General features: G+C 38.1%; 3 protein-coding genes across 5 annotated transcripts in view; 2 read left to right on the plus strand and 1 right to left on the minus strand.

Moving 5' to 3' along the window:
• The first annotated feature begins 91 nt into the window (after positions 1-91).
• On the plus strand, positions 92-13,627 carry tbc1d20 (TBC1 domain family, member 20). Of its 3 annotated transcripts, XR_013972713.1 has the most exons (9): positions 92-517; positions 640-825; positions 938-1,018; positions 2,725-2,911; positions 3,078-3,179; positions 3,833-3,974; positions 4,477-4,655; positions 12,628-12,723; positions 12,807-13,625. XR_013972713.1 is itself a non-coding variant. In XM_080890838.1 (8 exons), exons 1-8 carry the CDS (start codon positions 466-468, stop codon positions 12,659-12,661), a joined length of 963 nt encoding a protein of 320 aa, XP_080746964.1. In that variant the 5' UTR covers positions 92-465; the 3' UTR covers positions 12,662-13,627. The 3 variants fall into 3 exon arrangements, 2 of the variants coding, with proteins under 2 accessions (XP_080746964.1, XP_080746963.1); XM_080890838.1 differs by having other exon boundaries at positions 12,628-13,627; XM_080890837.1 differs by lacking the exons at positions 12,628-12,723; positions 12,807-13,625 and adding an exon at positions 4,814-6,925.
• rbck1 (RanBP-type and C3HC4-type zinc finger containing 1) lies at positions 7,134-14,858 on the minus strand. Its single transcript, XM_080890836.1, has 12 exons — positions 14,605-14,858; positions 14,087-14,231; positions 13,667-13,763; positions 11,830-12,028; positions 11,552-11,694; positions 11,271-11,444; positions 10,635-10,795; positions 9,787-9,883; positions 9,416-9,595; positions 9,227-9,325; positions 8,378-8,521; positions 7,134-8,278 (listed from the first exon to the last, which is right to left on the minus strand). The coding sequence occupies exons 1-12, from the start codon at positions 14,642-14,644 to the stop codon at positions 8,198-8,200; spliced, it is 1,560 nt and encodes a 519-aa protein (XP_080746962.1). The 5' UTR covers positions 14,645-14,858; the 3' UTR covers positions 7,134-8,197.
• Positions 14,859-15,538: 680 nt separating this feature from the next.
• necab3 (N-terminal EF-hand calcium binding protein 3) overlaps positions 15,539-27,409 on the plus strand; it is a 44,643-nt gene continuing 32,772 nt past the window's right edge. The window contains exons 1-2 of the mRNA XM_080890727.1: positions 15,539-15,796; positions 20,216-20,240. Of these exons, the coding sequence (XP_080746853.1) occupies positions 15,674-15,796; positions 20,216-20,240 (148 nt within the window). The 5' untranslated portion in view covers positions 15,539-15,673. The remainder of the gene's footprint in view (positions 15,797-20,215; positions 20,241-27,409) is intronic.

Genomic DNA, 27,409 nt, shown 5'->3' on the forward strand with positions numbered 1-27,409 from the left:
TGTTTCTAAAGTTTCGTTTCTTTACAGTAAAAATTGGGTCGACCCTACCCCTCCTCCTCCTCTTCCTGCTTTTCTTTCCTGCTACGTCATCACTCCGTATGAGCGGCTAGGCTAACTGTATCAGCTGTATACTTGGTTGCTTCCGCCAATGTAAACATGTAGCCGGTTTTTCGATTTAATCCAAGTGCTGGTAGGCGGTTGTTAACCTGTTTGTCAGTGGTCCCAGCAATGATGGCTGTGTTCCTAAAAATAGCCGCTATGGAACCAGGGCAGTGTAGCGCGAGCTTAGTAAATAGCTAACACTGAATAGCTAGTTATCTACCAGGCCGTGTTTTCATGGGGCTAGCATTGGTAATTAAACAGTTTTCATTGACAGCCACGCAAGGCTAAAACGGAGTTAGCAAAAACTAGGGAGAATGGAAAGTAGTGCTATCTAACGAGGACGCATCAAGACGTACAGACACCATGAAGAAGTCTAGAAATGTTGGAACATCGTCGCCAGTGAATGGAAAGCAAGGTAACGGTCGCTAACTGTGTCATGTCAACTGTTTGAGTACACTTCGGGGCGCTTTGCTAACAAATAAATAAACAAATGTGGGAGCATAGCTTCTAACAGTGAAACGATGTTGTCTGTTCCAGACTGGGACACCAGACGGAAGAGGAAAATAGCGGATATCACACAGGCACTGAGTGTGAGTCCAGTGGACGTAGCAGCTCTGAGGAGGATGGCTATCAGTGAAGGAGGACTGCTGACCGATGAGATACGGTGCCAGGTCTGGCCTAAGCTCCTCAACGTCCCCCTTGATGTCTTGAATCAAGAGCCAGGTATTATAATTGTTGACGATATGCAGTTGCGCGTCTCGCACCTCCTAATACAAAGGCTAGCAGTCAATGCATCATACAGTAATTGCTGGTGGCAACATTTTCATTTTTTCAGACACTGTAGACCGAGAAAATAACAAAGACTACAACCAGGTGTTGCTGGATGTCCAGCGTTCACTACGGAGGTTCCCACCTGGTGAGTGACCAATCCATGGCCAATTGTGTCTACATACACACACTGTAGACATGATATAGAGTGACTGTGTCATCATTTCTAATACAACTATAAATTCCTCCAGTTTCTTAACTGCTTTCCCAATTCATGGCTTGGGGGGGCTGAAGCATATCCCAGATGTTATGGGAAAACTGAACTGGGTTGGCAAATTCTACTTGCAAATCTTGTATATTTTTAACCTTTGTCTCTGTAAAGCACTTTGAATCACCTTGTTGTTGAATTGTGCTATACAAATAAACTTGCCTTGCCTTGCCTTGCCTTTGCTGACATGGGCACAGGGTCACCATCGTTCTTTATATATTATTGGCCTTGTAGTGGGTTATGGTATAATTGGCTAGAAGTTTTGTTGAGAAATGTTTTAATGTTTTGCCCATACATTGTTGACAAAACACTGTTTCTTCCATTGTAACCTTTTAAATTCGGTAGTTATCCACCTGAAAAATAATCTGCATTTAATATTGTAATTATCAATGCAATATGAAAATGGCTTTGCTGCTACTAGCTGATATAGTGGCCTTTGCTGGTAGCCACTTGGCTTCGTTGCAGCTATATCTATTGCTCTCCACTGCAGGAATCTGTCGTGGTATTTTCTGTAAAAAAGAATGTCTGCAACATGGTCAGAGCTGTGGTCAAGCTATTTTATTACTGCATGAAGGAGAGCCAACACACATCACAGTTCAGTCATTCCAGCTCTGACCTTGGGACATCTCAGCTCCTCTTTTATACCCTCACACACAACTCTGTGTATCTTTTAGTTACAGCAGGTTTCTGTCCCACGGGATGTTACTGGGGAGAGGGCAACTCCCACTATCTTTTCCCAGGAAGCTCCTGGCACTGGTCAGCTAGGGAGTTTCGTCCTTCTACACCCCAACAGTTAGCAGATAACATAGTGAAACATTGTTAAGCAAAGCAAAGCAGTTTTTCACCATGTCATCCTGACACATATACTTCGGCTAAGCCTACAAAGGCTATACAAAAATCATACAGTGAAATTCTAACCACCTACATCTAAATGTAATAATAATGGATTGCATTTATATAGCGCTTTTCTGGGCATCCAAACCGCTTTACAATTCCACTATTCATTCACTCTCATTCACACACTGGTGGAGGCAAGCTACAATTGTAGCCACAGCTGCCCTGGGGCAGACTGACAGAAGCGAGGCTGCCATATCGCGCCATCACCCCTCTGGTCATCACCAGTAGGCGGTAGGTGAAGTGTCTTGCCCAAGGACACAACGACCAAGACTGTCCGAGCCGGGGCTCGAACCGGCAACCTTCTGATTACAAGACGAACTGCCAACTCTTGAGCCACGATCGCCCCAATAAATGTGAGGGTTAACTAGATTTTTCCCATTACAAATCCAATTCTCAAACCAAGACAATTGAGAATTCATAGGATATACTCAAACGACATGCACTGAAATTGCTTTTCCATCTTTTTCAGCTAAATAAACTTTAGTTGAAAGAGCTACTATGGTGGTTAGCCTAACTCCAAATTTGAATTACATAGTTATTATTTTTTTAGTTGTGGAGACATTTTGAATGCCAATGTAAGCTAACAGCTGTATTTTATTTGAAAAATGCTGAACGGGCTGGTCTATTTAATTTTGAGCACTCAATGCACTTTCGATTCATATAGCGCTATTTTGGCTATGCATGCATAGGTATGCCAGATGAGCAGAGAGAGGGTCTCCAGGAAGAGTTAATCGACATCATCCTCAGAGTTCTGCAACGTAATCCCCAGCTGCACTACTACCAAGGATACCATGACATTGTCGTGACCTTTTTATTAGTTGTGGGAGAGCGTCTTGCAACTGCTCTAGTGGAGAAGCTCTCCACACATCACCTCAGGTACTTATCACAGACACAAATGAATCTACAGCAGGTTATTTTCTCTGCTACTTAATCTTCCACTTTTTTTTTTGTATGCACAGTCTGTCCTTATTGCTTTATGCTTCAATAAAAATCATACTGTGAGGTATTAAAAAAATGCTGTCTGTCTTATTCTCTTTCTCAGGGACTTCATGGATCCCACTATGGACAACACAAAACACATTCTTAACTATCTGATGCCCATCATTGAAAGGGTCAACCCTGAGGTGCATGACTTCATGCAACAGTAAGATTCACTCCTATTCTAGTGAAAGTAGGCCAAATGGGTTTTGTTCTGCATTAGGATACAAGAGGATGTTAAACCTTGCATTTTTATTTTTTAGTGTGTTAAATGACAAGCCTGAGATTGCATACCCAACTTTTAATATTAGCTTCTTAAATTTACAGTAAAGAATTGTGCATGCAATAGTAATTTTTTTCCTTTAGACAGAAAATCTTTTAGCGTCTGTTGTAATGACAGTACATCATCATACTAATGATGATCATTAGTATGACCCTTTACTACTTTGGCATATCTACAGCGGTGTCTCCTTTAAACAGCTAAGGTTAATGTTAAAACAGGTACAACTATAAAATGAAAGCTGTTTTAGGTGAAGGAATGAAGGGTGACTGCTCTTACATCACACTGATCCAATTATGATAGCTCAAGTTTCAGTTGTAAGGCATCCACGTCATTAAGGCTGCAACCAAAGGTTACCATTACAGCTGGCCTTCATGTTTGATTTTCAGTTCCTGATTATATCATAAATATATAAAGTATATAAAGTTGTAGAAATTTCTGGTTGTAGGTGCTATATAGAGTACTTTAAGTGGAGCAGTTGGCAAACTAAATAGTTGTGTGTGTCATTGTAAGCTGATCTCATCACTTGTCATTTTAAGGGCTGAGGTGGGTACAGTCTTTGCTCTCAGTTGGCTCATCACATGGTTTGGCCATGTCCTATCAGACTTCCGCCATGTTGTCCGGTTGTATGACTTCTTCCTGGCCTGCCATCCATTGATGCCCATCTATTTTGCTGCTGTGGTGAGTTTCCTGTTTCCTGGTTTGTCTCTCAGAGACACTCCCCAAACATCAAGTTACTTTAACACTACATGAATTACATATTCTAAATCAGTGTAAGAATAAACCATTTATATAATCTCCATTTGTGCATATGGAAAGCTCATATTTTTTCACTGTGCAAAGGCCATTGTGACAGCTGAAGATATGGATAATGTTGTATTCATGAGGGTTGTGGAAACCAATTTGGTAATGGTTGAGCATTTATTGACATTATATGTGGCTAATCAATCAATCCCTTTATTAGTATTATTATTATTAGATCAATGCAGTGATGTCAGATCAGTTCTTCTTTTTAAGTTGCCCCTATTTAGTTTAATTTAGTCGGGTGTGTTATTTTAAATGATTACATCTCTAATGGGAATGGCTTCTTATTTCTGTATGAATGTATCATTGTTTTCCTTGACAAATATGCTGTTTACATCTCTATGTTTATATTGGTATGCAAATTGTATTTATGTTGTAGATCGTGCTGTACAGAGAGGAGGAGGTATTGGAGTGTGAATGTGATATGGCCATGGTTCATCACCTGCTATCCCAGATTCCCCAGGATCTACCCTATGAGACGCTCATCAGCCGAGCAGGAGACCTCTTTGTACAGTTTCCCCCGTCTGAATTGGCTAGAGAGGCTGCTTCACATGAAAGGTAAGTTCTTATAGTTATTTTAGTTGTATGAAACTGTCATCACTGATTTTTCTTATATACTAATACTCACATTTTAGTTTCTTCTACTTCAAAAACTGCAGTTACTCACTTTCAATAAAACCTTTTTCTGTCTCTCTACATGTATCTGTCTCTTTAAGCATGGCAAGCTCTACCTTTAAGGACTTTGAACTTGCATCTGCGCAGCAACGACCAGACTCAGTTCTCCGTCGCAGACGCAGACAAAAGCAGGCTGCACTGGAGAGCTCAGGAGTGAGCTCTGTAGTTGCAGTGGCCCAACCTTCAGCAGCACGGCGGTTTGTTCGACTTGCAGTCATGGGTCTCACAGTGGCTTTAGGGGCAGCAGCTCTTGCTGTGGTCAATACTGCTCTTGAGTGGGCCCCCAAGCTAGACTTATTTCCTTGAACTGCTTTTCTTTTACACCAACACTCCATGTATTCTGTCCTCTACTAAATCAAGCTGGTGGGTCTGCTATCAAGAACCCTTTAATGGTTTAAACCACAAACCGCGGAGTCGGCAACACTGTCTGGGTGCACTCTCTAAAGTCGAGGATGTCTTTCTACTCTGTGTAGGGTTTGTCAAGCCTTTTTGCTTTGTAATTCCTGAATAGGCACCAGTGTAAATGCTGCTGTTGTTCTGAATTGAAGAATATAATGAAGAGACTATGTATAAGAACCATTATTGATGGTCATCACGAAAGCTTATTTATATTTAGTATTAAAATAATTTGAAGGCATTATCCTCACAGGGATTTGCAGAAAACTTGGCAGACTCACTACATTTGAAACTGCTGCCAATTACGAGCGCCTGAGTGAATGTGTGTGTTTGTGTGTGTAGTTGAGTGTGTGCGCAGTCACAAACCATTTGTAATCTATTTGATACCTGGACCAAATAGGGAATTCCTGAATTCTCGCTTTGTAAAATTTACTGTTTGTTAATTTTAAGGTAAGTAACTGTATAGAAACATGACACGCAGGCACTTTAAAGGTCACCATTTCATTATTTTTAGATCATTTTGTGTATTTCATTAGTTATGTTTAACCCTTTCAGTAAGCGTATAAAGGTATCTTCTCTAAAGGACCGAGTATCTTTAACACATCAGCAGCTGTTACCCATGACTTGGTTAAATGAAACTGGTCTTACAAAAGTAAATACATTGTAGCTTACTTGAAGTTTTTGTTTGCCTAAACATATATTTGAGAATATGCCCTCGCAATACAATATAGCTTTCATCGCCCAGGAAAATAGTATAAGAGTAGCTAAGTGATAACTTTTAAGTTATTTAATGCTTGCACACACACACACCTGAAAATGAGTTTGTGTTTTGTGTACCCAAATAACTAGTTTATGTAAAAAAAAAAAAAAAAAAAAAAATTCTAGAGAAGATGGTCATATCCTAATAGTTCCCACAATATGGTCATTCACCAAATGCCTAGTAACCGTAAATATCAGAGGTGGAATAAGTAAAATTAAGTTGATATTGTTGTCTTCTTATTAGCAGTATAGCAGACCTGGCTTGTACTGACTGCATTAGTTTTGTAAAATCACTTTGATTTGATAGTTGCTTTTACTCAGTTTGTTTGGAAGGGTGCTCCTTTTAGAGAAGTGCCTGGGCCTTCATATTAATTCTGTCTAATATTTTAGATTTATACGTGATTTTTTTTTTTGCTTGATTTGAGCAGATGCTCCTTTGTAAAGTGATTTGAGTGTAGAATTGGTCCACGGTACCAGATTGTTCCAGTCATTGACATTAAAATCACATCCTTAAATAAGAGATTTCATTTTAATAGGGTTTCGTTTATTGTCAGTCATTTGAAAACCCACAGTTCTTGTTTCAAATATCAGCCTTGAGTTCTTGCCCCCTACCGGGACACAGAACTGGTAGTCCTCTAAAAACTTCTTAATTGGGTGAAACTCATCAAAGTGATTTTATTTGATGCTTTTTTTCTATGTGAAGCTGAAGGCTTGATGCTCCAGTGCTGTGCTGTGTTTGATTGGTTTATTGGCCTTGTATTGAGCCTCTCATTCAGCTGGTAAGGGATCTGCAAGCTGACTGAAATGAAGGTGACTGGCACATGTCCAAGGATGCTCTTATGCTCCTAAGAGCTTAGTTGTTGAGCATTGTAATGCAGGACGTATCTGCACTCAGCGGTGTTCATTTATTTTCATTGCACTAAATGATTTATCTGCCTTTTATGTTTATTTTTGTTACTATTGGACTGTCTACTAATGTAAAGTTGTACAAGAGAATGCTAATAAACTAGAGTGAAAAGGTTTTATGCATTTGGATTCAGGCTTACGTTTTTATTCAGAATATTTTCTATGACTATATAGTGTGTTTTTCAGGATTTCTCAAATTCAGGTTTTAGCTGCCCTCTGACGGCTTCTGCTAGACCACATTAGCCTCAATTGTCCTTTGTGACTTCAGTTCCTTAGGCTTCTTAACATATTTAGATTAGTGCTATGGTTCTAATAAGAAATAATAATTAAGGATACAGAAGATGACAAAGTTGAACATCGTCAGATGCTTGAGCTGATCTTAAGCTCATTTTTAAAATCTGTTTAGATATACAGTTACATCATAATGTCCATATTTAAAATACATGGTGCTTCATGACTCAAGACATAGAATGTAAAGCCTAACAACAAGCTTTAATGCAACATCACATATAATTTATGTGTAGTAATTTAGTTCCTGTAATTCTTTAGGAATTAATACAGGAATTAGTTGCAGAGAAAGACATTATACACATGATACTTTATAGCCATTAAGTGCATTAGAGCAATCTGTTTTTCATTATGAGTACATTCATTCAATGTAAACAAAAAGAAAAGTCTGATTTGTCGACTGAACAATCCCATAACCAGCCATTTATTTTAATAACATATCAAACAAAAACAGTAACTTTAAACAGAAAGTGCTGACCATTTATATTGGTAAGACCTTAATAGTACTTATAACCACAACTGCCCTGGTGTTTGATAGATAAAATTCTTAGTTGTAAAATAAATTAATGAAAAATATTGCTATTTATCATCAGACTTTATAGACAAAATAAACAAGAAAGCCCTTATCATGCACCGTCATCTTTGGAGTGCTAATATTATATACTGTATAAGCACAAAGACCTTTTGCATCTTTGTTCAGAAAAGTAAAATGTTACCTCAGTATGCGTGTTCTGATAAATTCTGAGTCGAATCCAAACTCAAGTAAATAGTATCACAATTGGCTCATTGAACTAGAAGAAAGCAATAGCTAGAGATAAGAAGGTATTGTGGCAAAAAAACTCCAAGTATAACTGTTTTCCCCCTCACACTGTACTAACAACAGTTTTTAATACACCTGGATGCATTGCAAGCAAGATAGATGATGAGTTTTGTCCATATACCAGTGAAAGAGAGGGTGAAATAAATCAAACTACCATTAAATCGGAGATCTGAGCACGAGACGTGGTTTGAATTTATCCAGACAGTGTAATCGCTTTCACTGGAGGTTCTAATATGAGTTTATTAGTGTTCTTCCCTCAGTGACAGTTTTGGCAGTTAGGATGACAGGGCTGATTATTGACTCGACATCTACATCCACCAGTTATGTCACCGCTGCCCTGTAAAAAAGAAAAGAAAGAAATGAGAACCATGTCTCAGACACACAATAGAGAAACCTTTCTGAATATGTTTATCTATCTTAATGCATATATATTTACATTTGGGCCCCATCGAGCTTGTTTAGTGACCCAACAGATTTCTGTTTTGCACATCAAGCAGCAGATCCAGTCACATCCATCTTTTTTCTGGACAATGATGTCACACCGTGGGCATTTCATGGCTTCCCCATTCTGCAGCAGGCTCTGTAGTTGAATACAGTGAAACAGTGTGAAGTAGCCATAGAGGAAAATGCCTGAGAGGGTGATTTTAAAAAGTACAGAAAAACATCAACATAATACAATTTATCCACTTGACTCAAAATCTGAATATAATATGATCTAACTTTGCTGTATTCCATAAAGTAAAGCCCCGTATCAATCCAATGCCTAAATCCTTGCCATAGCCTGCATATAAAAGATGGACCTAGCCACTGCATGCAACTAAACAGAACAGATACATTTACAGCATGTGTTGAATACCACAAGGTTATTAGACAGAAGGTGTTAAGAGCGCAACAGATCACCACAGCCCTTGTTTCCGCCACAGAGAAACAAAGGCTTCCCAAAGCTTGCTTCACCCTTAATAATGACACTAGTCTAAGATACACCTGAGGATTTGGAAACTACCTCCTTAAGCAGCCATTAATGAAAGAACATTTAATTGTAAAAAAAAAAAAGACTGATTGTTCTATGATTTATTTTACAGGGTTAAGATTCTACAAAATTGCCTATTTGGTTTATTTCACTCTGGATAAGAGAAAAATTATAGTCCTTGATAAGAGACAATGTATTATTTTGTTTGTAATGTCATTTGTGTTCTGCTTCTTGATCCACATTGCTTTGCTTTGCCAGCATTCATAGATTTTCACTGTTCAGGGTAATTAACAAAGCACTTTAAAGTTGACTTACCTCCAGCATCTGTTTAGTTTTCTGAGCTGCTTCATCATTCTCTGCTCTTACACGCAGGTCATCCTGGTAGTCCTTGCAATTCATGTCTTTGTGGATGGCCTGAAAAATATACGTCCTTTACATCTGGCGCCCTCTCTATTACACGAAATGAAACTTTGTTCAGTTAAGGTATTAACGTAACAAAGGTACCCTGCAGAGAATGCAGTTGGTTTCGTCGCAGAGTTCACAGTGAAATTCATTGACTTCATCCTCATAGATGCACCACCCACGACAGTTGGGAGTCTGACAGTGGAAGCTGTGCTCTGAGCGGCTCTCTGCAATGCTCAGACGCAACTCCAGAAACCGCTGGTGTTCCTCTTCCGTGAGCAGCTGGACCCAGGATTATACCATAAACAATAACAGAGACATATGAAGAGTAAGAGATTACATACTGTGTGGCTGTCAACATATTTGCTTCTCTTAAAGTTATTGTCTGTGTTATTTTTTGGGAAAGGTGATGTATGACTGTCAAACATAGACCATGTGAAGGTTAAGGTTGTGTCCCCGTGGCTTACACTCACCTCTTTGATCTCTCGGTCCAGTAATTTGCTGTCACAGTTGTCAGGACAGGACACCTCAGCATCTTGACTGTTTACTATTGTCCCTTTTAGACACTCCCTGAGTAATCACATACACGTCATTATATACATAAAATATTAAGCACAAAGCACATTTTGCATACACTGACTCTTATTATTCAAAACGAGCATACATATGAAACACTGCATATGCATAAAGTTGATATACACAAAAGAAATGACACATGTAGTTAAAATTATAGGAGAAGAAGGTGTTTCGGGTCTAAAACAAGACTTGCACCAAGACATGGTTCAAAAAGATGCTTGAGGGGTACAGAATAAATTAGCTAAAGATTTAAATCCCACTGAAATGTTGTGAGTGAACCAGGCAGTACATGCAAGAAAACTCACCACTGTAGCCCATCTTGCCGAGCTGGCAGCCCATATGAGAAAGACTATTGCAGGGGCCTAGTTCTCCCCCAGACCATTTCCTGCATATTTCCCCTCTGACTCATACTACTAAAATGCCAAATCTTTTCTGTTTTGTTTTGTTTTTAAATAAAGGCTCTTTTTTCAAAAGTCAGTTGTAAGTCAAGTGTGTCATGTAACTCCACTGTACAGTTAGTAGTAACAGTAGTAAATGCAATGGCTAGATTTGTACAGGCATCAAATTGATGATGACATTAGATGCACTTTGGTAAAGGACGTTATTGCGAAGGTCTAGCAGCAGGGAAGTTGGGATATGGTATGGGTGGTGTAAAGGTCAATGTTAGCTAATCAGAAAGTGACCAAGAAAGCAGACAGAATTTGATAATTTTTCTGTCATGTTACAAAGCTATTTTCTGTCATACCTGCAGAAGGTATGGAGACATTCTCTGAGCACGATGCCCTCTCCTGGCTGCAGATTACTGAAGCAAATTGGACAATCTGCCTCGTTGGCATTTGGGATAAGGTTCTGTTCTTCTGTTGCCAACAAGTGCAAATAGTTCTCTTCTCGTTCCATCCGCTGAGCCTTTATCACAGAGTAGCATGCGCAGCAGAGGTTCAGATAAACTGCATGACTCATTACAAACATAGTAATTTAGCTTTTCCCGAAGATAGAAAGTGAAAGCTGAGAAGTTTTATTGTGGCCCGAAAGTCAGCTCTCATTATTCTTTAATGGTAATGTGTGGCAAATCATCTAGGAACAATGCGTAGTTTAAAATGTGGAATTTAAACAAAAAAGTGACACAAAAACAAGATTTAATGAGTTAATTAAACTGATGGTTTTTCTCTTTCTTTCTGTCTGTTTCTTTTATAACAAATATACCGATGTTTTAATATAAACATTAAATTTTTCTTTAAAACCTGTCAAGCACAAATCTTATTTCCTATAATATTTCAGGTTTTCCCATGACCCCAGGTGATTAGGGTTATTTCACACATAAATGTGAGACCGTGTTAAAAGGATTTAATTTTAGCTGTTTTTTAACAAGCAGCACTTTTACCTGTTCGTACTGCATCATGGCAAGTGTTTCCTGCTGGATCCTCTTAATCTCCTCCTCATCTGGCTGGTAGATGTCAGGCACAGTGTATTCTGCTGGCCGTTCCCCTCCGCACATCTCACAGCCAGGACGTGTTGGCTTGTTCAGATATGTACACACTGAACAGGCCCATCCCAACTGCAAGACATACAATATGTTTACACATCTCTAAAACATGCACTACTGTATTTAAACAATTATATGTGCAGGCCCATTGCTAAAGCAGGGTCTAGTTGTGTTCTGACCTGAGGTTTAGGAGCCACAGGAGGCTTGGGTACAGTAGCAGTTTGGTCTCTAGGAGGAAGAGGAGGAGGAACTATCTTCTCACCACCACCTCCATCCAGACCTCTGGGAAACAGCTGCAGTGATTGCATCGACTCCATGATACCTAATAATATATTTTAATTGTATAAAACTTCAGTGTTATTAAACATCAATACGGCATACTTTGCTGTCTGTATTTATCATAGCCAAAGCACTTCTTCTTATCGTTCAAAAGGTAAGACAACTGTTTACTACTTACCATCTATACGTTGTTGCTCCTGGTCCAGGTTGTGCTGATGCCGTGTGAGATGAGCAGCATGGGCAGACCTGATAAACAGGAAAGCCTGGTCTCCACTATTTCGAATCCCATGGCTATATAATGTTTCCTGGTCCTGAGCTAGCCGCTTCCCAATCACCCAGCGCTGCAGCAGTGGGTGGAACCCAAAATCTTGGCTGATCTTTGAATATAAAAGAAAAGAAAAAGTAACTCGTCCACTGGAATTTCAATGTGGCTTAACAAAATGCAGTGAAACTTTAAAGACAATAACATAAGCCAGCTGGTGTACTACCACTTCCTAAAGGGTAATAAACACTTTAATGCATAGAAGACATCAAGAATGGTCAGGAGGGTTTTGATCTCTTGTAGCACTGTGGGGCTGTTTTTGTATGAATCGGTGCACAACTTTGCTACTGTGTGTATGTGGTAAGGTTACTATAGTTAACTAACACCAAACTGAAAACTAAAACTACATGTGAAAAAACTTTTACTTAACTAACATTTAAAAAAAATAATACATACTAGACTTTGGAAAAATAAAACCAACTGAAATGATTTTGTGAACTTGGAACATGAACTCAAATGAAATAAAAAATAGAAAAGAGGAAACATCCTTAGTTTTAGTATTTATTCGTTTGGTAAAAATGTCATGGCCAGGCGGATCAGCTGATCAGCTGATCAGCTCTCTCTCTCTCTCTCTCTCTCTCTCTCTCTCTCTCTCTCTCTCTCTCTCTCTCTCGCCGGCGCGAAACTCACTGTGGGTTCACGCCCTTGGCCCAGGCCCTCGACAGATAAGACACCTGGGTCTCATTAAGACGATCAGCAGTTAAACCAGGAGGCGACTGCTGTTCATCGCTGGATCGTTGTCTACCATGCGTTAGTGAAGCCAAGCTACAGCAAGTCTAGTTAAGAGTATTTTCCTTTGTGTGTCGTACTTAACCCTGACTCCCTGCCTACAGAGCTTCCTGGATTTTCCCCTGTGTGATTTCTGTGTGGCAGTGTCGGAGTGTGAGCCTGTGATCGTTTGTGTGGATGATCTGAAGAACGCGTGCTTCCCCCCTGGACTTCCCTGGAGACCCCTTCTTCCCTCACTCAGCTGTATATAGCACCCCCCGCACCTTCTTGTATATACACCAGGTGAATTGTAAATAAATCCTTCTTGTGAGCATCAGAACCGGAGTCCTGCGCTTGAGTCCTCCTCCAAACCGTAACAAAAAATTTGTTATCACAGCTTGGCTGAGGAGACTTTGATGAAGATGTTTATTAAGACTTTGGATATCTACAAGAATGAGTCAACTGTTTGAAAAACGTTTTGTGTTTTTAAGGTAATAGGATACTTACAATCTTTATAATACTTATAATGACTTTCCTAACTTTTACCTTTAGTGTATACGTGCTAGACAATAAAACAGTAAAACTAACAGTGAAACTTCTAAAAACAAGACTAAAATTGAAATGAGCAAACTCACTTTGGACACGAAGTCTGAAATAAAGCTGAATTTAAAATAAAAATAGAAAAGACTGCTTGCTGATAAACACTGATATAAACAATACTGAATTGCATTTAGGGGCAAGGCTTTACTGACAAATGATACACTCCATGATACACTCACTGCATTATTATGAGTGATGCATAAACATTTTTGGTTACAAGAAAACTTCACAAGTAGCCTTTAATAGATCATAGCTCAGCTCCATTTTAGGTTTTATATGTGTAATGTATCATAGGTTGGTAAGAAAATATTTACGTAAAAAAAAATAATAATAAAAGAACAGAAGAAAATTGCCTCTTGTGTTGCGTGTGCTTTCACATCAGTACCTTGTCTTTTAATTGTGCAATTGTCATGCCAGTAGCAACCTCAAGAATCACAGGGATATTGTCTTCTGACTGTCCATCCTCCACTCCAACCTTCAACCTGTAGAACAGGAACAACAGAACATGTCAGCCCTCTACTATTTTCACTTGAACATTCATGTCCATTCATTCGTGTTCTTATTTTGGTATTTCCAGCATGTAACCACAGACAAACAGTCATATATGCATGTTTTGTTTTTTTGGCACTTGGCCTTAATTCTTGTTTACATTGCATGCTTCCAAATTAAAACAGAGCCCATCTAAAAATAAAAAGGGGAACTCTTCCCCCATAAACAGCAGCGTCTGTGGTATTACTGTCATGGAGGCATTTTAAGAAACAGGGAAGTACACACAGGCATATCCCCACACACTGCTGTGTCCCACCTTATGGATTCCTGGGGGTAGATCTGACTGTTGATGTTGACTGACACCCGGACGGAGAGCTGAGTCAGCCTCTGGCACAGTTTAGCTGCTTCTTCAGAGTCCCCGCTGCTGAGGGCTTCAGTCAGAGACCGGGCAAGCTCCTCCGCTTCATCGCGAGCAAAGGAAGAGGGGCGTCACGTGACTTATTGTCAACATAACTCGTTTTTCTTTAATTCTTCGTATTATCAATTGATTTCTTTCTATCCTCTATGCCAACATACACGTACGTAGCAATGGTAAATGAACATTACGAAATTGATAGTGGCTTGTCTGTTGATTTTGACAATATAAAGCGTTGAGTCTTACCAAAACAACAGTGACACTTTCACAATCTCTACACTAAGAAATCGATAGCAAGCAGTGACACACACAAAACGCTTTCTGTTTTACTAGGACAGCTCTGAGATCTTATAAAACGTAGTTGTCAAGAAGTATTTGGAGTCTTCATAACAAAATCGAAAGTTAATTGAGCTGCTTACCCTCAGTCAGATCGACCCTGGGTGCCACCTCTGAAGCCATTACTACACGGGAGGTAATAAAATTATTAAGCTGCTTGGCAGCTGTAACGAAACACAGCTGCCTTTAAAACTATTTCAGGCAATACTTCCTCAGTCCTCATCCGACAGAGCCTTTCCAAGTTCGGCTTAAGGTTAAGAAAGGCAGCTATAGGGCCAAAGAGAGCCAAGTAGAAGTCAGAAGTACCACTCTAGCGTCGCTTTCTCACTTCTCAGTCCCTGTCAGGTAGAACGGAAAGTGAAACTGACTCACGCCCAGGAAGAGATATTTTTAAAGGATCGCTTTGGAATTTATTTCGCTCCACCCCTCGTTGACACTTTTTTGTTCCTATCTAAATCAGTTAAATGCATTATTGTAAAACTAAAAACCACACGAATAAGTCCAAAAATAAATAACAGCCGATGCATGAAATCTAATTATAAATTCACCCCCTTTAAAAAAACAAACAAAAAAACCCCCATCTGAAATGGTGACTTCTCGCATCCAGCAGATGGCAGTGTATGTCAAAGGCTGAACTCATTTTAACATTCAGGTTTTACAACTTTGGACCTAATATTTAATTCAGATTAATTACATTCGCTGTATATTTAACTTAAGAACAACGGAAGCCCTTTAAAATAAGCCCTTTTTTTTATCGGTATTAACATCTCTGGCGATGAATGAGCACTCCGAGGGCAAGTTGGTCGTATATTGCAGCTCTAGTTTTAATAGTGTGTCTTTGCGTTCAAACCGAAAAAAAAAAGATATACAAAGGGTTATGGGAAGATAAGAAGCTTTAGTGATGATCAGTTTAATCCAGATGCTGATAAACGAGCCAATCACAGCGGCTCCAGCAGGAGGGGCTGGCGGGTCTGTTCAGCTGCGCACCACAAAGTTGCAGAGCGTCCCCGAGTCCCCGCCTGCCGCCTGCCTGCTTGCACTTGTCATCTCTCGCACCTGGAGCCCTAATCTCGTCCATAGCAACATCTTCATTTTACTTTAGCCTTCTAGACTTCAACAGTTTGATTTAGACGTGTTTCGTTGCGGTCGAAGATGCTGGCTTGTACAGAGATGATCACTATGTGCCTGCAGTCGGCCAAACAGAAGCATCTTCGGGCTCAGCAGCAACAGCAGCCGCCGCACAATGCCGGACAGGGGCTTACTATTTTTCATGATGTGAGTGGATCCGCTCTCTTACTCATGTATTAGTGTTACTGATGCAACACATTGTTGACGCTTTTGCTTTTCATTCATTTTTCTTGTATTTTTATATTAACTGTAAATCTAAATATATTCATTGTTCAAATAATATTAGATTGAATGAAAAAAAAAGAAAAAAGAAAAGAAAAGATCTGGTCTGAGTTGATATAGTGCTGCAAATTTAAATGTTTTTTCTCTCTCCCTCTTATTTACTTATTACTTTCTAGAGAATTTAGTGGAAATGAAAACTGCATCGTTATCAGATGTTGTGTGGTGTGCGCTTCGCCATGTACGCGCGTGTGCGTAGGAAAGTAGGAAAAGCTGCAGCTGCAGCTGCTGTCTCTGCATGATAAATTAAGCCCCCAGTCTGACAGGTTTAGGGACTGCTGGGGGTTCTCCTCTTTTTGTTACGCACAGATGCAAACACTTCTGGGCTTTCAGAGGCAATACGTGCATAACAGTGAACCTATTCAATATATATGTATTAAACAAACAAACAAACAAACAAACTAAGTGATCAACTCAAAAATGGTGCTATGATTTATAATGCGCAGCTTACCCTAAGTTGTGCTCAAAACAGTAACAGCCTTATTAACCTGCAATGCTGCCATAGAAACCACCATCCAGCTTGTCATCTTGTTAGAGGTTAGCAGACCAGTGATGTTTCCAAATCTGAGCTCTCACTAGCTTGAAGCTTTCCATTTCCCTTTGACTACAACCTTGTGTAGACAAGGACATTACTTTTGCAGAAATGTCTATTTAAAAGTGTGCACTGTCCCTGAATGGGGTATGTGATTGAAGTGCTTCTCATATTCAGTCTTCGGCCTTGAGCTTTTCTGTTGACTGAGCACTAACACACAAAAAAGACCATTCAGCTTGACGGTTCTATGCTCAAAATATAATTATGCTTAAATTGTTTAAAACACTGTGTGTAGGAGACAGTACTGAATACAATAATAATCAGTCTCAGTCAGAAACGGACATGCTGTCTTGAATTTAAGTGCCATGTTGCTCTGTGCATTGCATTTTTCTCCTCATTCTTTCTTTTTATTGCTTTCCACTTTTATTTGGTGCAGAAGCACCATGTTCCAAGACTGGAAACATTCCTAGCTGTAGATTGACCAAATATTCCCCTGGGACAGCTGAGAGATTTTAAGAATTTTAATCTTTTGTGTTGGTTTGACATTTCCATTAGTACAGGTTTAAGTCTGCATAAAGATTTTGTGTTCCTAAAGTAAAAGCGAGTAATGTGAATCCTTTGTTATTGCAGTGCTACCTACTGATTTTCAAGTGGTTACGAGACATACACAACAGAATGACAGGGGATTAATGACTAAATGCTAATTGATTCAGAACATTTTGTAATTGTTTGTAACAATTAAACTGATTTATTATAAAAGCACGTTGCTTGGTTTTGCATGCAACATATAAGCTTTAATTTGCAGACAGATCTGCACATCAGTGCATCAATTGCAGGATACTGAGCCAGTCACTAACATTAGAGATGCAAAGATTGCAACAAATCAAAGAAAAAGCAAACCTTTAAAAGTGACTGATTGTGCTAGGGTTGTATGAGGCTGTTTCATCATTTACATTGTTGGCTACTCTTCTTAGAGTCTTTGTTTTGTGAATGCAGCAGGCCTGCTTTTCTTAGGCTTTCTTGATTCCTGGCACTTATTTCTGCTTCTTCTCTTCTTTTGCTGCTACTGAGAAAGAAAAATATGATATTTTGGATTGTCACAGAAAGTAAATCATCTGGCATTTACTAACAACAAAGCATATTTATTAGGGTTGTTTTGGTGATGTTATGTCTTTTTTATTAAGCATTGCACCAAGTGGTGTGAAAGCAGAGCCTGAGATAACCCACCGTCTTAATACCCTCCACCATGACATCAGAACAGCAACACAATGGGAAGCAGGTCTGACCTTTCCTGGGCTTGCTGTAAATGATGCATTATCGTCTCCTGACACCGGAGAGTCAAAAGCCACAGCCAAACAACAAACACATTTAACGCTATACCTGATCTTCCTGGAATAGAGGAGGAGTGGAAAATGTTGGCTAGATGGGTCACAGTGCCAAAGTGAAAAAGAACAAGCTGCTGACTGAGATTGTGCAGTGACAGAACCCTAAAGCCGGTACAACATCAAATTTGTATTCATGTAAGATAAGTAGAGTGTTCTGATTGTCCTTTCTATGTGCAATCCAAGTGCAATGTTGCTTTTAATAGGATGAGGAATCAAAAATAGAGCAGCCAGTGTTTCGTGAAGTGAGTCGTTATGACCCGGCTCTTGTTATAAGTCAGGATTGAAGCAGTGGAGAGACAGACAGACACACTGAGGGCACAAGTGCAAACCTTGAGCTTGTTGACCTATAGCAAATTAAAACGAGGACCAAATTCTGCAGGATTAATAAACTGTAGGTCAAAACCAATGAGCACGGCAGTTGTGCTGCTTAACACTGGACATAAATGTCTCAGGGAGTGAAAGAGAATCAATAAAAGAGAACAAATTACGAATCTGTTGTTTTCATTGCAGATCTTGCATTCAAACTCGCTTAATGAAGCTATTGTTTTCTGCTCACCTGAATGACAACCAAGCTGCATACAGCTACAAATGCACATATATGTTTGTTTGTGTGGCTGCATTAATATTTGTGAAATTCTTATTATAGTGCACAGATTAAACTAAAATTGGTTTAAAAATCTAAGTTTCATGTTCATATTTTCAAGAAACACATCTCAGTGCACAGTAGACTTGAGTTTTATTTGATTGTGTATTCAAACGCTTTGAAAAATATATTTAGCCTTCACAATAGTTACTTTAGTCGCTGTGTTGTGGCTGTGATCTTTAAATCTAGATCTAAAGCCCTGTTTTACCGCTGTTATTTATTGATGGTGTGTTGGTATAGCTTTCTGTTTTGCTTCTATTTTATGTTGTTTGGTGAAGCCAAACAGTCCACTTTCTATTTTCTGGACAATAATGTTTTCACTGAGCTAAAGAAAAAAGAAATGAAACAAGTAGATTTTTACATGTTGACCAAAAAGCAACTCTTTTTCTCAAAGCAGTCGCACAGGCTTTACAGGATCAACCCTGAGCTTTATCCTGTTGTGTGGACATTTGTCTTTTGCGTGTCAGAAAACAAATGGCTTTCCTCAGTTTTAGTGATTTTTCTACTTTTAGTGAATAATCTATACTGTTGATTTTATCTGATGGGTGTTTTTTTCAGCTTGAGAAGTGGGCTTTTTATAAGTTGCCATTACTGGTGGTTCAAAACTCAGCTAAAAACAAGAAGATTCTATCTTTTTTTAAACTCCATAACAATTGCAACAGTAACTACTATCAAACACAGACCAGTTATATATATATATATAAAACAAAATCTGTATTTGTTTTGGTGTTTTTTTGCTGCAGCTGAGTGATGTGGTGTGTGCAGTCATAGTTTTGTCTTCGTATAGTCATCATTGGTGTATTAAATAATACAACTGACGTAAGTGCTCCATCCGCTACTGTTAATTCAAGCCAGTTTTGTACATGAGAGTCCCCCACAGGGAACAGAATGGAGGAAGCCAAATCTATTAAGATTACACAGCATTGTTTATATACAGCGCAGCATCGTTGTGATTAGACTGATAATCCATGAAATGGCTTCAAACGAACATTGTTACCGCGTTATAAAACTGATACGATGGCTATGTTGAAGTAAGCAAAACAGTAAACTAATGCAGGAGCTTTGTTTCTGCTTTTCCTGCTGTCAAATGTTCAGATGCTCATAGTGAAAAAAGGATTTAGTGAAAGGTGGACTTCTGTGTTGTTTGCAGACAAAGCTGCATGCCAGAGAAAATAAGCTGCAAGTGGATCAGATAGTATCTTGTGTTTGGAGTCCCCATTATTTGTGACTTACTGTTACTCTTGCATATTATTGCATACTGTATATTTAACAGAATTGTGTATAATACATATAGCAAATGATTATCCTTCTTACTACCTACCATATTGGCCCTCCTAAGAAATTAATGAAAAAGCATCAGTGAGTCAAACAAATAGACAATAAACATAGTGTGGCGTTACCGTACAATTATCACTTCTGAAGTAAATGACTGTTTACTTTAGAATGATAATTGTTCAACCTATTTTAGAACTGACACTATCAATTTGCTTTCAACCTAACATGACTCACTCATGCAGAGTATAACAGCCTTTGTAAATGTCCTTCTTCTTGTCATCTTTCTAGTCTGTGCACCAGGATAAACGAACCGCAGGCGTTAAACATCCTATTGTGTTTTTGACAAACTGCCATGATTCTTAATAATTTACACCTGCTTATTGCAAGAATCCCTTCAGTGATCCTATGCTAGAAATAAAAACCATCCTCTCCCCCCTCTTTTTGTTTTCCAGATTTTCCGCAGAGCAGACAAAAACGGTGAGTAAACAGTACATAATATGCTTGGTGATGAATAATTTGTCACAATGCATGCTTGTTATTTCTCCACATCCTTCCACTTGTTATTATGCCCCAAACAATCTGGATGGAGAAAAAAAAAAAAGGGGGGGGGGGGGGGGGGATTTGCATGAATGACTCTTCAAGTGAATCTTCTTTCCTCTGCATGCTTGAATAAGTTTTTCCACCCAATTAAAATTATTCTGAGATTCTGGATTGTAGCCCAAACTTGGAAGAACATGCCACACAAAATAAAGCTTCTTCCTGTCAAACTGCATTGTTTGGGTGCTGCGGGTGCTGTTTACAAATTATTATGAGTCATGTTAACACAGCTGCAGCCAAGATATTTTTTCTAGCAACAAATTTATTGCCAAATGCGCACAGGATAGACTTCGTATTTCAAGAGTTGGACATCTGTACACATACCTATGTCTGTGTCATAATCAGTTGTTTGTTTTACTCATTTTACCTCATGGTAATGGCACAGTCTACCAAGAACTGTGCTACTTCACAATGATACTGTAGCTCCATACTCACTGTCGGTTAGCCGGATCAGTTTGGTCTGAATGCACAGTGAATGCACCTGTAGATGCCTCCTACGTCACACTGTATAGGGCTCTTAAGGGCACCTTGGGTTTGTAAAATTTGGCAGTGAGAAGATATAAGCATTGCAAGCGCTTACTGTAGTTGTTATTTGTGCCAGTAGCCCCGGGAGACTCCAGCATTAATGCATCAATATTATTGGTGCGTGATGTTTAATGCATTCAGCTAATTTTAATGAAATTACTTTTTGTTGTACAGACTTCCCCCTCAGATTGGTTCATTATAGTTTTCATGAGCAATTTTCAGGAAATTAGATTGAAGTGAAGCTGTAGCTTATGCAGTATTTGCTCTGGGATTATTAATAAATTAAGTAAACAGACAAAGATGACTGCAAAAGCGGCTGCCGTGTCTCTTGTATGTGTGTATGTCTCTTGTATTACACCAGAGACTTGTTTTGTTGAGAAAAAAATATTTTGTGATTTTGCTAAACTGATATTTGTCATTGTGTCAGATGCAATTTTCTTTTTTTCATTGAGGCACAAAATGATCCATTTTTATTTTGTGATTGCTTTTGACAGTGCAACAGAAGGCACGCATTTCTTAGTGTGCAAAGAGAGAACGCTTTTAGATTTAAGATTTATTTACAGAAGAAAATACGTAAAAAGACTGGCTCACATCAACATCTACCATACTGGGATGCATCTTGGCATGTATTAAGTGCACAATCGATAATTTTAGGAAAGGCAAAGTTCTGATGGGTCAGCATTTACATTTTTTAGGCCCTAAAAGTGAAAACATAAATAATAATAATAATAATAATAAGAAGAAGAACTGTCCTCTTTTTATGCTCCAACAAAGCTTTATTTCTTTTTGTTAAATCATCTTTGTGTTTTTAAATAAACAGAACATTGAGACCAATGGAGTCATCTCAGTAATATATATTTTGTAAATTAGGTCAATCTAGTTATTTCATATCCCTTTCTTAAGCTACTCCCTGATTATTGCCCAATAATCAGGGAGTAGCTTAGAGTTTGGAGTCCAAGCTCTAAATAAATTTGTCATGGATGTTGAGGTAATTTGATGCAGGACCTCCAACAGTCAGCCTTGGTAGAGAAATTAGATAAATATTATAATAACAAACAAATGACTAATTTCCAGCTAAAGATTCTCCTCGAGAGTAAGCATGCTGTTAACCACTGTATCTCGTTTCTCTTGTGTTATTATGAAAGGACCTTTGGCTTCCTATCTTACTTTAATTTTCATGCTTTGCTTTTCAGTTTTTAAAGAGCTCTTTAAAATTATCATGAATTTCTATCTCAGTTGTGACTGAAATGCATTTCTACTTTATGTAGTTTTTTTACATTTAACTTTTTCAAGGGAGTTACTTATTCAAACATTTTTGTTATCAGAAATATGTCTACTTACTAAATGGTTTTGAACATTAAGGACTGCACATTTAGTCTGACCTATAATCAGGTTCAAAAGGTAAACTTTTGCTTGTCTGTTAACATCTCATACTCGGTTTTCTTGTTCTTTACCTCAATTCCAAATATCTTCTTCTGTTTTTGAAATGAAATCAATTGAATAGTCTTGGGTATATATTAATTTTTATTGTATGTATTTTATTGTTTTCAATATAGTACAGTATAGCATAGGATAGGATAGGCTAGGATAATTCCATCCATAATGTAAAATAATACCATTCATCTAACAGAATCAAATGCTTTTTGGCATATAGATTGTCACCAGAGCCCTATGATTGAGGAAAAAAACACATGTACAGCAGGTTCAGCACCCTTACTGCTCTGTAAGAGAGATATATTTATTTCTAACATCAGATGAAATAACATGCCAAAGCAAATCAAGAAGAAGTGCACATCAGTAGGACATTATTGCGTATACAGGGTCTACCTCCACACAACAATTACTTCTCAGCAGCTCTTAACAATCTCCTATGACAGGAATTTGACATTATGAATTGTTCTGTTGCTTCCAGCCAAATGTATTCTCTGTTTCGTTATAATGACAGAAAAACTCAAAGAAAATATTCTCTCCTACAACCCCTGCTAGTTATTTTTCATTAGTAATTGAAATATAAATCCCACTGGAATTAGGCGAAGAATATAATATGATGACACCGTCAGAATGCACTGAATAATAGAAACGTGGTAGTTACTAAGCACGTCCTGTCTTGGTAAAACTTATAAAGTGTTACTATGGTTATAGTAACAATGATGGATAATAAACTTGAGTAAATAGTTATTAGAATGTCTCTGTGTAAATATCTAAAAAATATTAGCAATATTATAATTTATGTTTAGTTTTGTCTTGGATGTATAATAAATGTACAATATTATTCAATAACTTATATATAGTGTCTTGTGTCATAGCTCATATGGTATAACAATTGTATTTCGATCACACCTGCTGATACAACCTTTTATATAGTATATTTTTATATACTATGCGTTATGTATTTGTTTACAGTTGAGGTGTATTTTAACCCACACCATGATCTTTCCTGGAAGTTAAAAACTAGTTTCTGTGCATATGAAGTGAATAATAGAAAATGAGAATAAATGGTTAAAAAGAGCTAAAATGAGACCGAATATTGGGCACGTTTTGGTTAGACAGAAACCAGATTTAATGAAAAACAAAATCCGAAAGTAGCTCGACATTTCAAGCAGTTACTCCTAGTTAAACAGTATGCTGTAAAGACTTTGAAGCTATATATATAAATAAATAAAACTTTCTCTCCATTACTACTCCGGAAAAGAATAATTTATGGACCTTAATTTGGAATAGCTTAGACAGCTATTCCAAATTAAGGTCCATAAGAGAAAAAAATCTTATAGTTTTTAACTTAAGTTAAAATCATGATTCAAAAGTTTTATACTGCAACTGCATCCTGCTTTTAATGACTACTCTGAGACCAATGTGCATGAAATCCTAAGAATAATTTAAATAACCCCAACTTTTCTTATGAAAAAATGTTATTTCTCCATATTCAGCAGATCACACTTGCAGTGTTATGACTGAAGATGAAACCTCATCTTTCTTCTAACATCTGCTCTGTGGTGGATAAGACCTGTCAGCGTTATGTTATTACTGAAGTGGAGAATCAATAGGTTGTTTGTTCTAAAAGCAACTTAAGTTGGAATATGGAAGATATAGAGCAGCTTTAGACTTTCTCACAGGTGGCCAGGTGGAACACATCCTAAGTAGAGCATTTGTGCTAAGAATACCAGAATCTGTAACGATGCGGGCATTTTAGTGCATAGAAGTTTACCAAAAGGAATCAAGACCCATCTTTCCTCGTAATGCTTGTTGCTATTGAAGTGATGCATTCATGGGGAATTTATAAACCTCTTAGGAGAGTCTGCAATGGGACTAACCTTTGGAAAGATATGAATGTGCCCTACTTTGTGCCCTACTTTACAGGACGTACTCACTTTCATGTTCTTGTTTACTCTTGCCTTGTGAACACTTTGTTATAGTAATCTGACTTTTATAAACTAAAGTAAAGAGAAAATGTTATATATGATCAGGCCGTGTCCCATTAGCTTTTTTTTTTTTTTTTTAAAAGCAGCACTTTCTTTCTTTGGAAACATGTTTTTTTTTACATCTTGAAACTCCTAAGTGATTTTTCTTTCTAATGAAGAACAATATATGCATATTGCTTTTGCCCCAACCGTCAGCATGATTTAAAGCCGCTTCCTTTTATAATGGAATTTTCTCTACGACGGAGTGTTAAATGGAGGCTTTGGCTATTTAAATTTTGGTTCACTTTAAAGGGTTGTTTTACACGCTCAGCTTCAAATATTCCCCTCCACATCTCTGTTCAACACATTTGTTGTTTTCAAATGAAACAGCTGCACTGACAACTGCTTCGGTGATAAATGGTTAGAGTGTGGGTTCGGGTCGGGTAATGCCCATCCTTTTTACGATTCTCCCTTGTCAGCAAGTTGTAATCCTTGCATAGTTTCCATGTAGTCTTTTTGTCCTTACTTTCTGAACAGAAATGTCTTATTTTAAAAACACCCTGACTACACGAATAAAAAGTTAAAAGTATCATGCCCCATGTAAAATGCATCGAAGGTATTTTGTCTGTTTCAGGCAGCTCGTGTGTTCTTTAAAACCAGGTCAAAAAACACGCAGACAGTGATTCATTTTGCAGACTGTGGTTTCAATTATTCAACATCAAAGTCATTGTTTGTTCTCTGAAAGTTTGTTCTCTGAAAGCATTTCTGGACTGGCTGCTGTAAAATCGCATTAACTTCACATTATCTGGAAACATGACCATTACAAAGCCTCAGAAGTCATGTTTTTTAGGAAGGGAGATCTGCTTGTTTCTAATGTCTCTGTAAAGCACTTTGAATCACCTTGTTGTTGAATTGTGCTATACAAATAAACTTGCCTTGCCTTGCTTAGACACCGTATATGCCAGTGGGCCATGCGTGATTTATTAATTTAAGGACATCAGCTGATACTTGGTTTGTGAATGTTTAGTAGCTAGAGACTGTAGCTGATCTAGGAACAACCTCCTTCTAAACGTCAGTAAGACAAAGGAGTTGATAGTGGACTTCAGCACTAAGCAGGAGAGGAACTACCAGACCCCTGTCATCAACGAGTGCCCAGTGGAGAGAGTGGACAGCTTCAAATACCTCGGCGTTCACATCACACAGGACCTGTCATGGTCCTGTCACATCAACACTGTGATGAAAAAGGCCCGACAGCGTCTCTACCACCTCAGACGCTTGAGAGACTTCCGACTGAACTCCAAGGTGCTCAGGAACTTTTACTCGTGCACCATAGAGAGCATCCTGACGGGAAACATCTCAACCTGGTTCGGGAACAGCACCATGCAGGACAGACACACCATCACATAGTACTGACCCACACATATGGTTCTTACACACACACTGGACATTCTGGACTTTGTTTACACTAATTCGATTAGATGCGTGGTCATCTAATCGAATCACTTCATCACTAAATCACTTTAAGCATATTTGCACTGCACAAGACGCTTACAAATGTGGATTGCACAACACTGGACATTATATTTCTTCATTTCCATTTAATACTTGTACAGCTGCTGTTATTGTATATATATGTTTATATTTCTTCATACATTCTTATATATTTCTATACTGTGTATTTGTGTATTTTGCTGTACAGTTATTTTATTTTCAACTTTAATTTATATATTTTATCTTATTCTTTCCCAGTTAAATTTACCCTTCATTCTAATCTGTTGTTGTACAGTTATTTCATTTTTAACTTTAATTTTTATATTTTATTTTATTCCTTCCTAGTTAAATTTACCCTTTTTAATTTTCATATTTATTTCCTATCTTATTCATAGCCTTTTTTTTCCTTTAGGTCACGAGCAGTTGTGTAAGCCTTTCACTGCATATCGTACTGTGTATGACTGTGTATGTGACAAAAATTTGAATTTGATTTGATTTGATCTAATAGGACTGTAGAGGATGAAAAGAGCAAATGGAAGTCAGTGGCATTTTAGTGCACCCCTTTCTGTTATATAAAACTCAACACTGATTAATGGCTGGAAGACTTCATTCATTTTAGTGGTGATGCTAATTTAAACTAGGTTATACTGTATGTACTCATGTAAAATGCAGTTCACATAGTTTATTCTCCCACGAGGAGGGGAAGAGAAGACATTTCCTTCAATACTTCCTGCTCTTTAAGTGATCTCAAGGCAAACAATGCAACTGTATAATGTATCATAATTGATCAACATCATTTTAGAGTAACACTTGGCTGTACAAGAATTTCCCATTTTAGAAATAAGTGCTCCAGCATCCACTGTTCTCATCTTTACATCCATCAGAGGAGATGGATGTGTCAGATATGAGGATGGAACCAGATGTTTCCTGACGCTTAGACATATTTTTTTAATCTTTTGATGTCTTCTGTCAGGATTATTACGGATTTTTTAATTAATTTAATGCTGCAAACATAGCTGTAATGTAAACATGCAAATCTGCATGTTTTTACAACTTATACTCCTTATGTCTCCTAAGACAGGTCAAAAAGTCAAGGTAGTGCTGTTCCCTGGGTCAGGATGTCATTGACATCAACTCAAAGCCTTTGAAAAATGATGATGTTCAGGCTTGTGTATTTGTCTGGGTTTTTTCCTTTATGATAGAGACATTTAACCCAGAAATGTCAAAATGAACAGAGGAGACTGCTACTTGCTGTCAATTGGCAATCAAATGGAGAAGTGTTGCTGCTGATCCTTGTTGCTGTGTGTCTTGTTTGGCACTCCATGAAGAGGAATCTTTCCGAGTACAGCGCTGTGACATGTGGCAGGATCTACAGTCTCTGGGTCAACATACTGAGCACAGACGGCATTAAATTATAAGGAAATTGCATAAAGTATATATAAGTGGAACAGCACATATGTCTATTAAAATCTATTAAAAGAAGGCCAGCTTTTAATATGTCATGCTTTTTTTCTAACCAAGAAAACATCAATCACTCTTTCAACATGCACATCAACTAAAATGTGATTTTTAATATGAATTAAAAATTGTCCAAGATACTAGTACATGTGTGGTGATCCAAATGATTTATAGTAC

This window comes from Rhamphochromis sp. 'chilingali' (assembly GCF_963969265.1).
Source record: "Rhamphochromis sp. 'chilingali' genome assembly, chromosome: 9".
Lineage (NCBI taxonomy): Eukaryota > Metazoa > Chordata > Actinopteri > Cichliformes > Cichlidae > Rhamphochromis > Rhamphochromis sp. 'chilingali'.

Excerpts from the sequence above, each read along its gene's own strand:
- tbc1d20 (XM_080890837.1), top strand. The coding sequence starts at position 466 with ATGAAGAAGTCTAGAAATGTTGGAACATCGTCGCCAGTGAATGGAAAG. Across the intron at positions 1,019-2,724 it reads ACTACGGAGGTTCCCACCTG|GTATGCCAGATGAGCAGAGA; the intron begins GTGAGTGACCAA and ends ATGCATGCATAG. Across the intron at positions 4,656-4,813 it reads GAGGCTGCTTCACATGAAAG|CATGGCAAGCTCTACCTTTA; the intron begins GTAAGTTCTTAT and ends TGTCTCTTTAAG.
- rbck1 (XM_080890836.1), bottom strand. The coding sequence starts at position 14,644 with ATGGCTTCAGAGGTGGCACCCAGGGTCGATCTGACTGAGG. Across the intron at positions 11,445-11,551 it reads CTGTGGCTCCTAAACCTCAG|TTGGGATGGGCCTGTTCAGT; the intron begins GTCAGAACACAA and ends TATGTCTTGCAG. Across the intron at positions 9,596-9,786 it reads TGGACCGAGAGATCAAAGAG|CTGCTCACGGAAGAGGAACA; the intron begins GTGAGTGTAAGC and ends TCCTGGGTCCAG.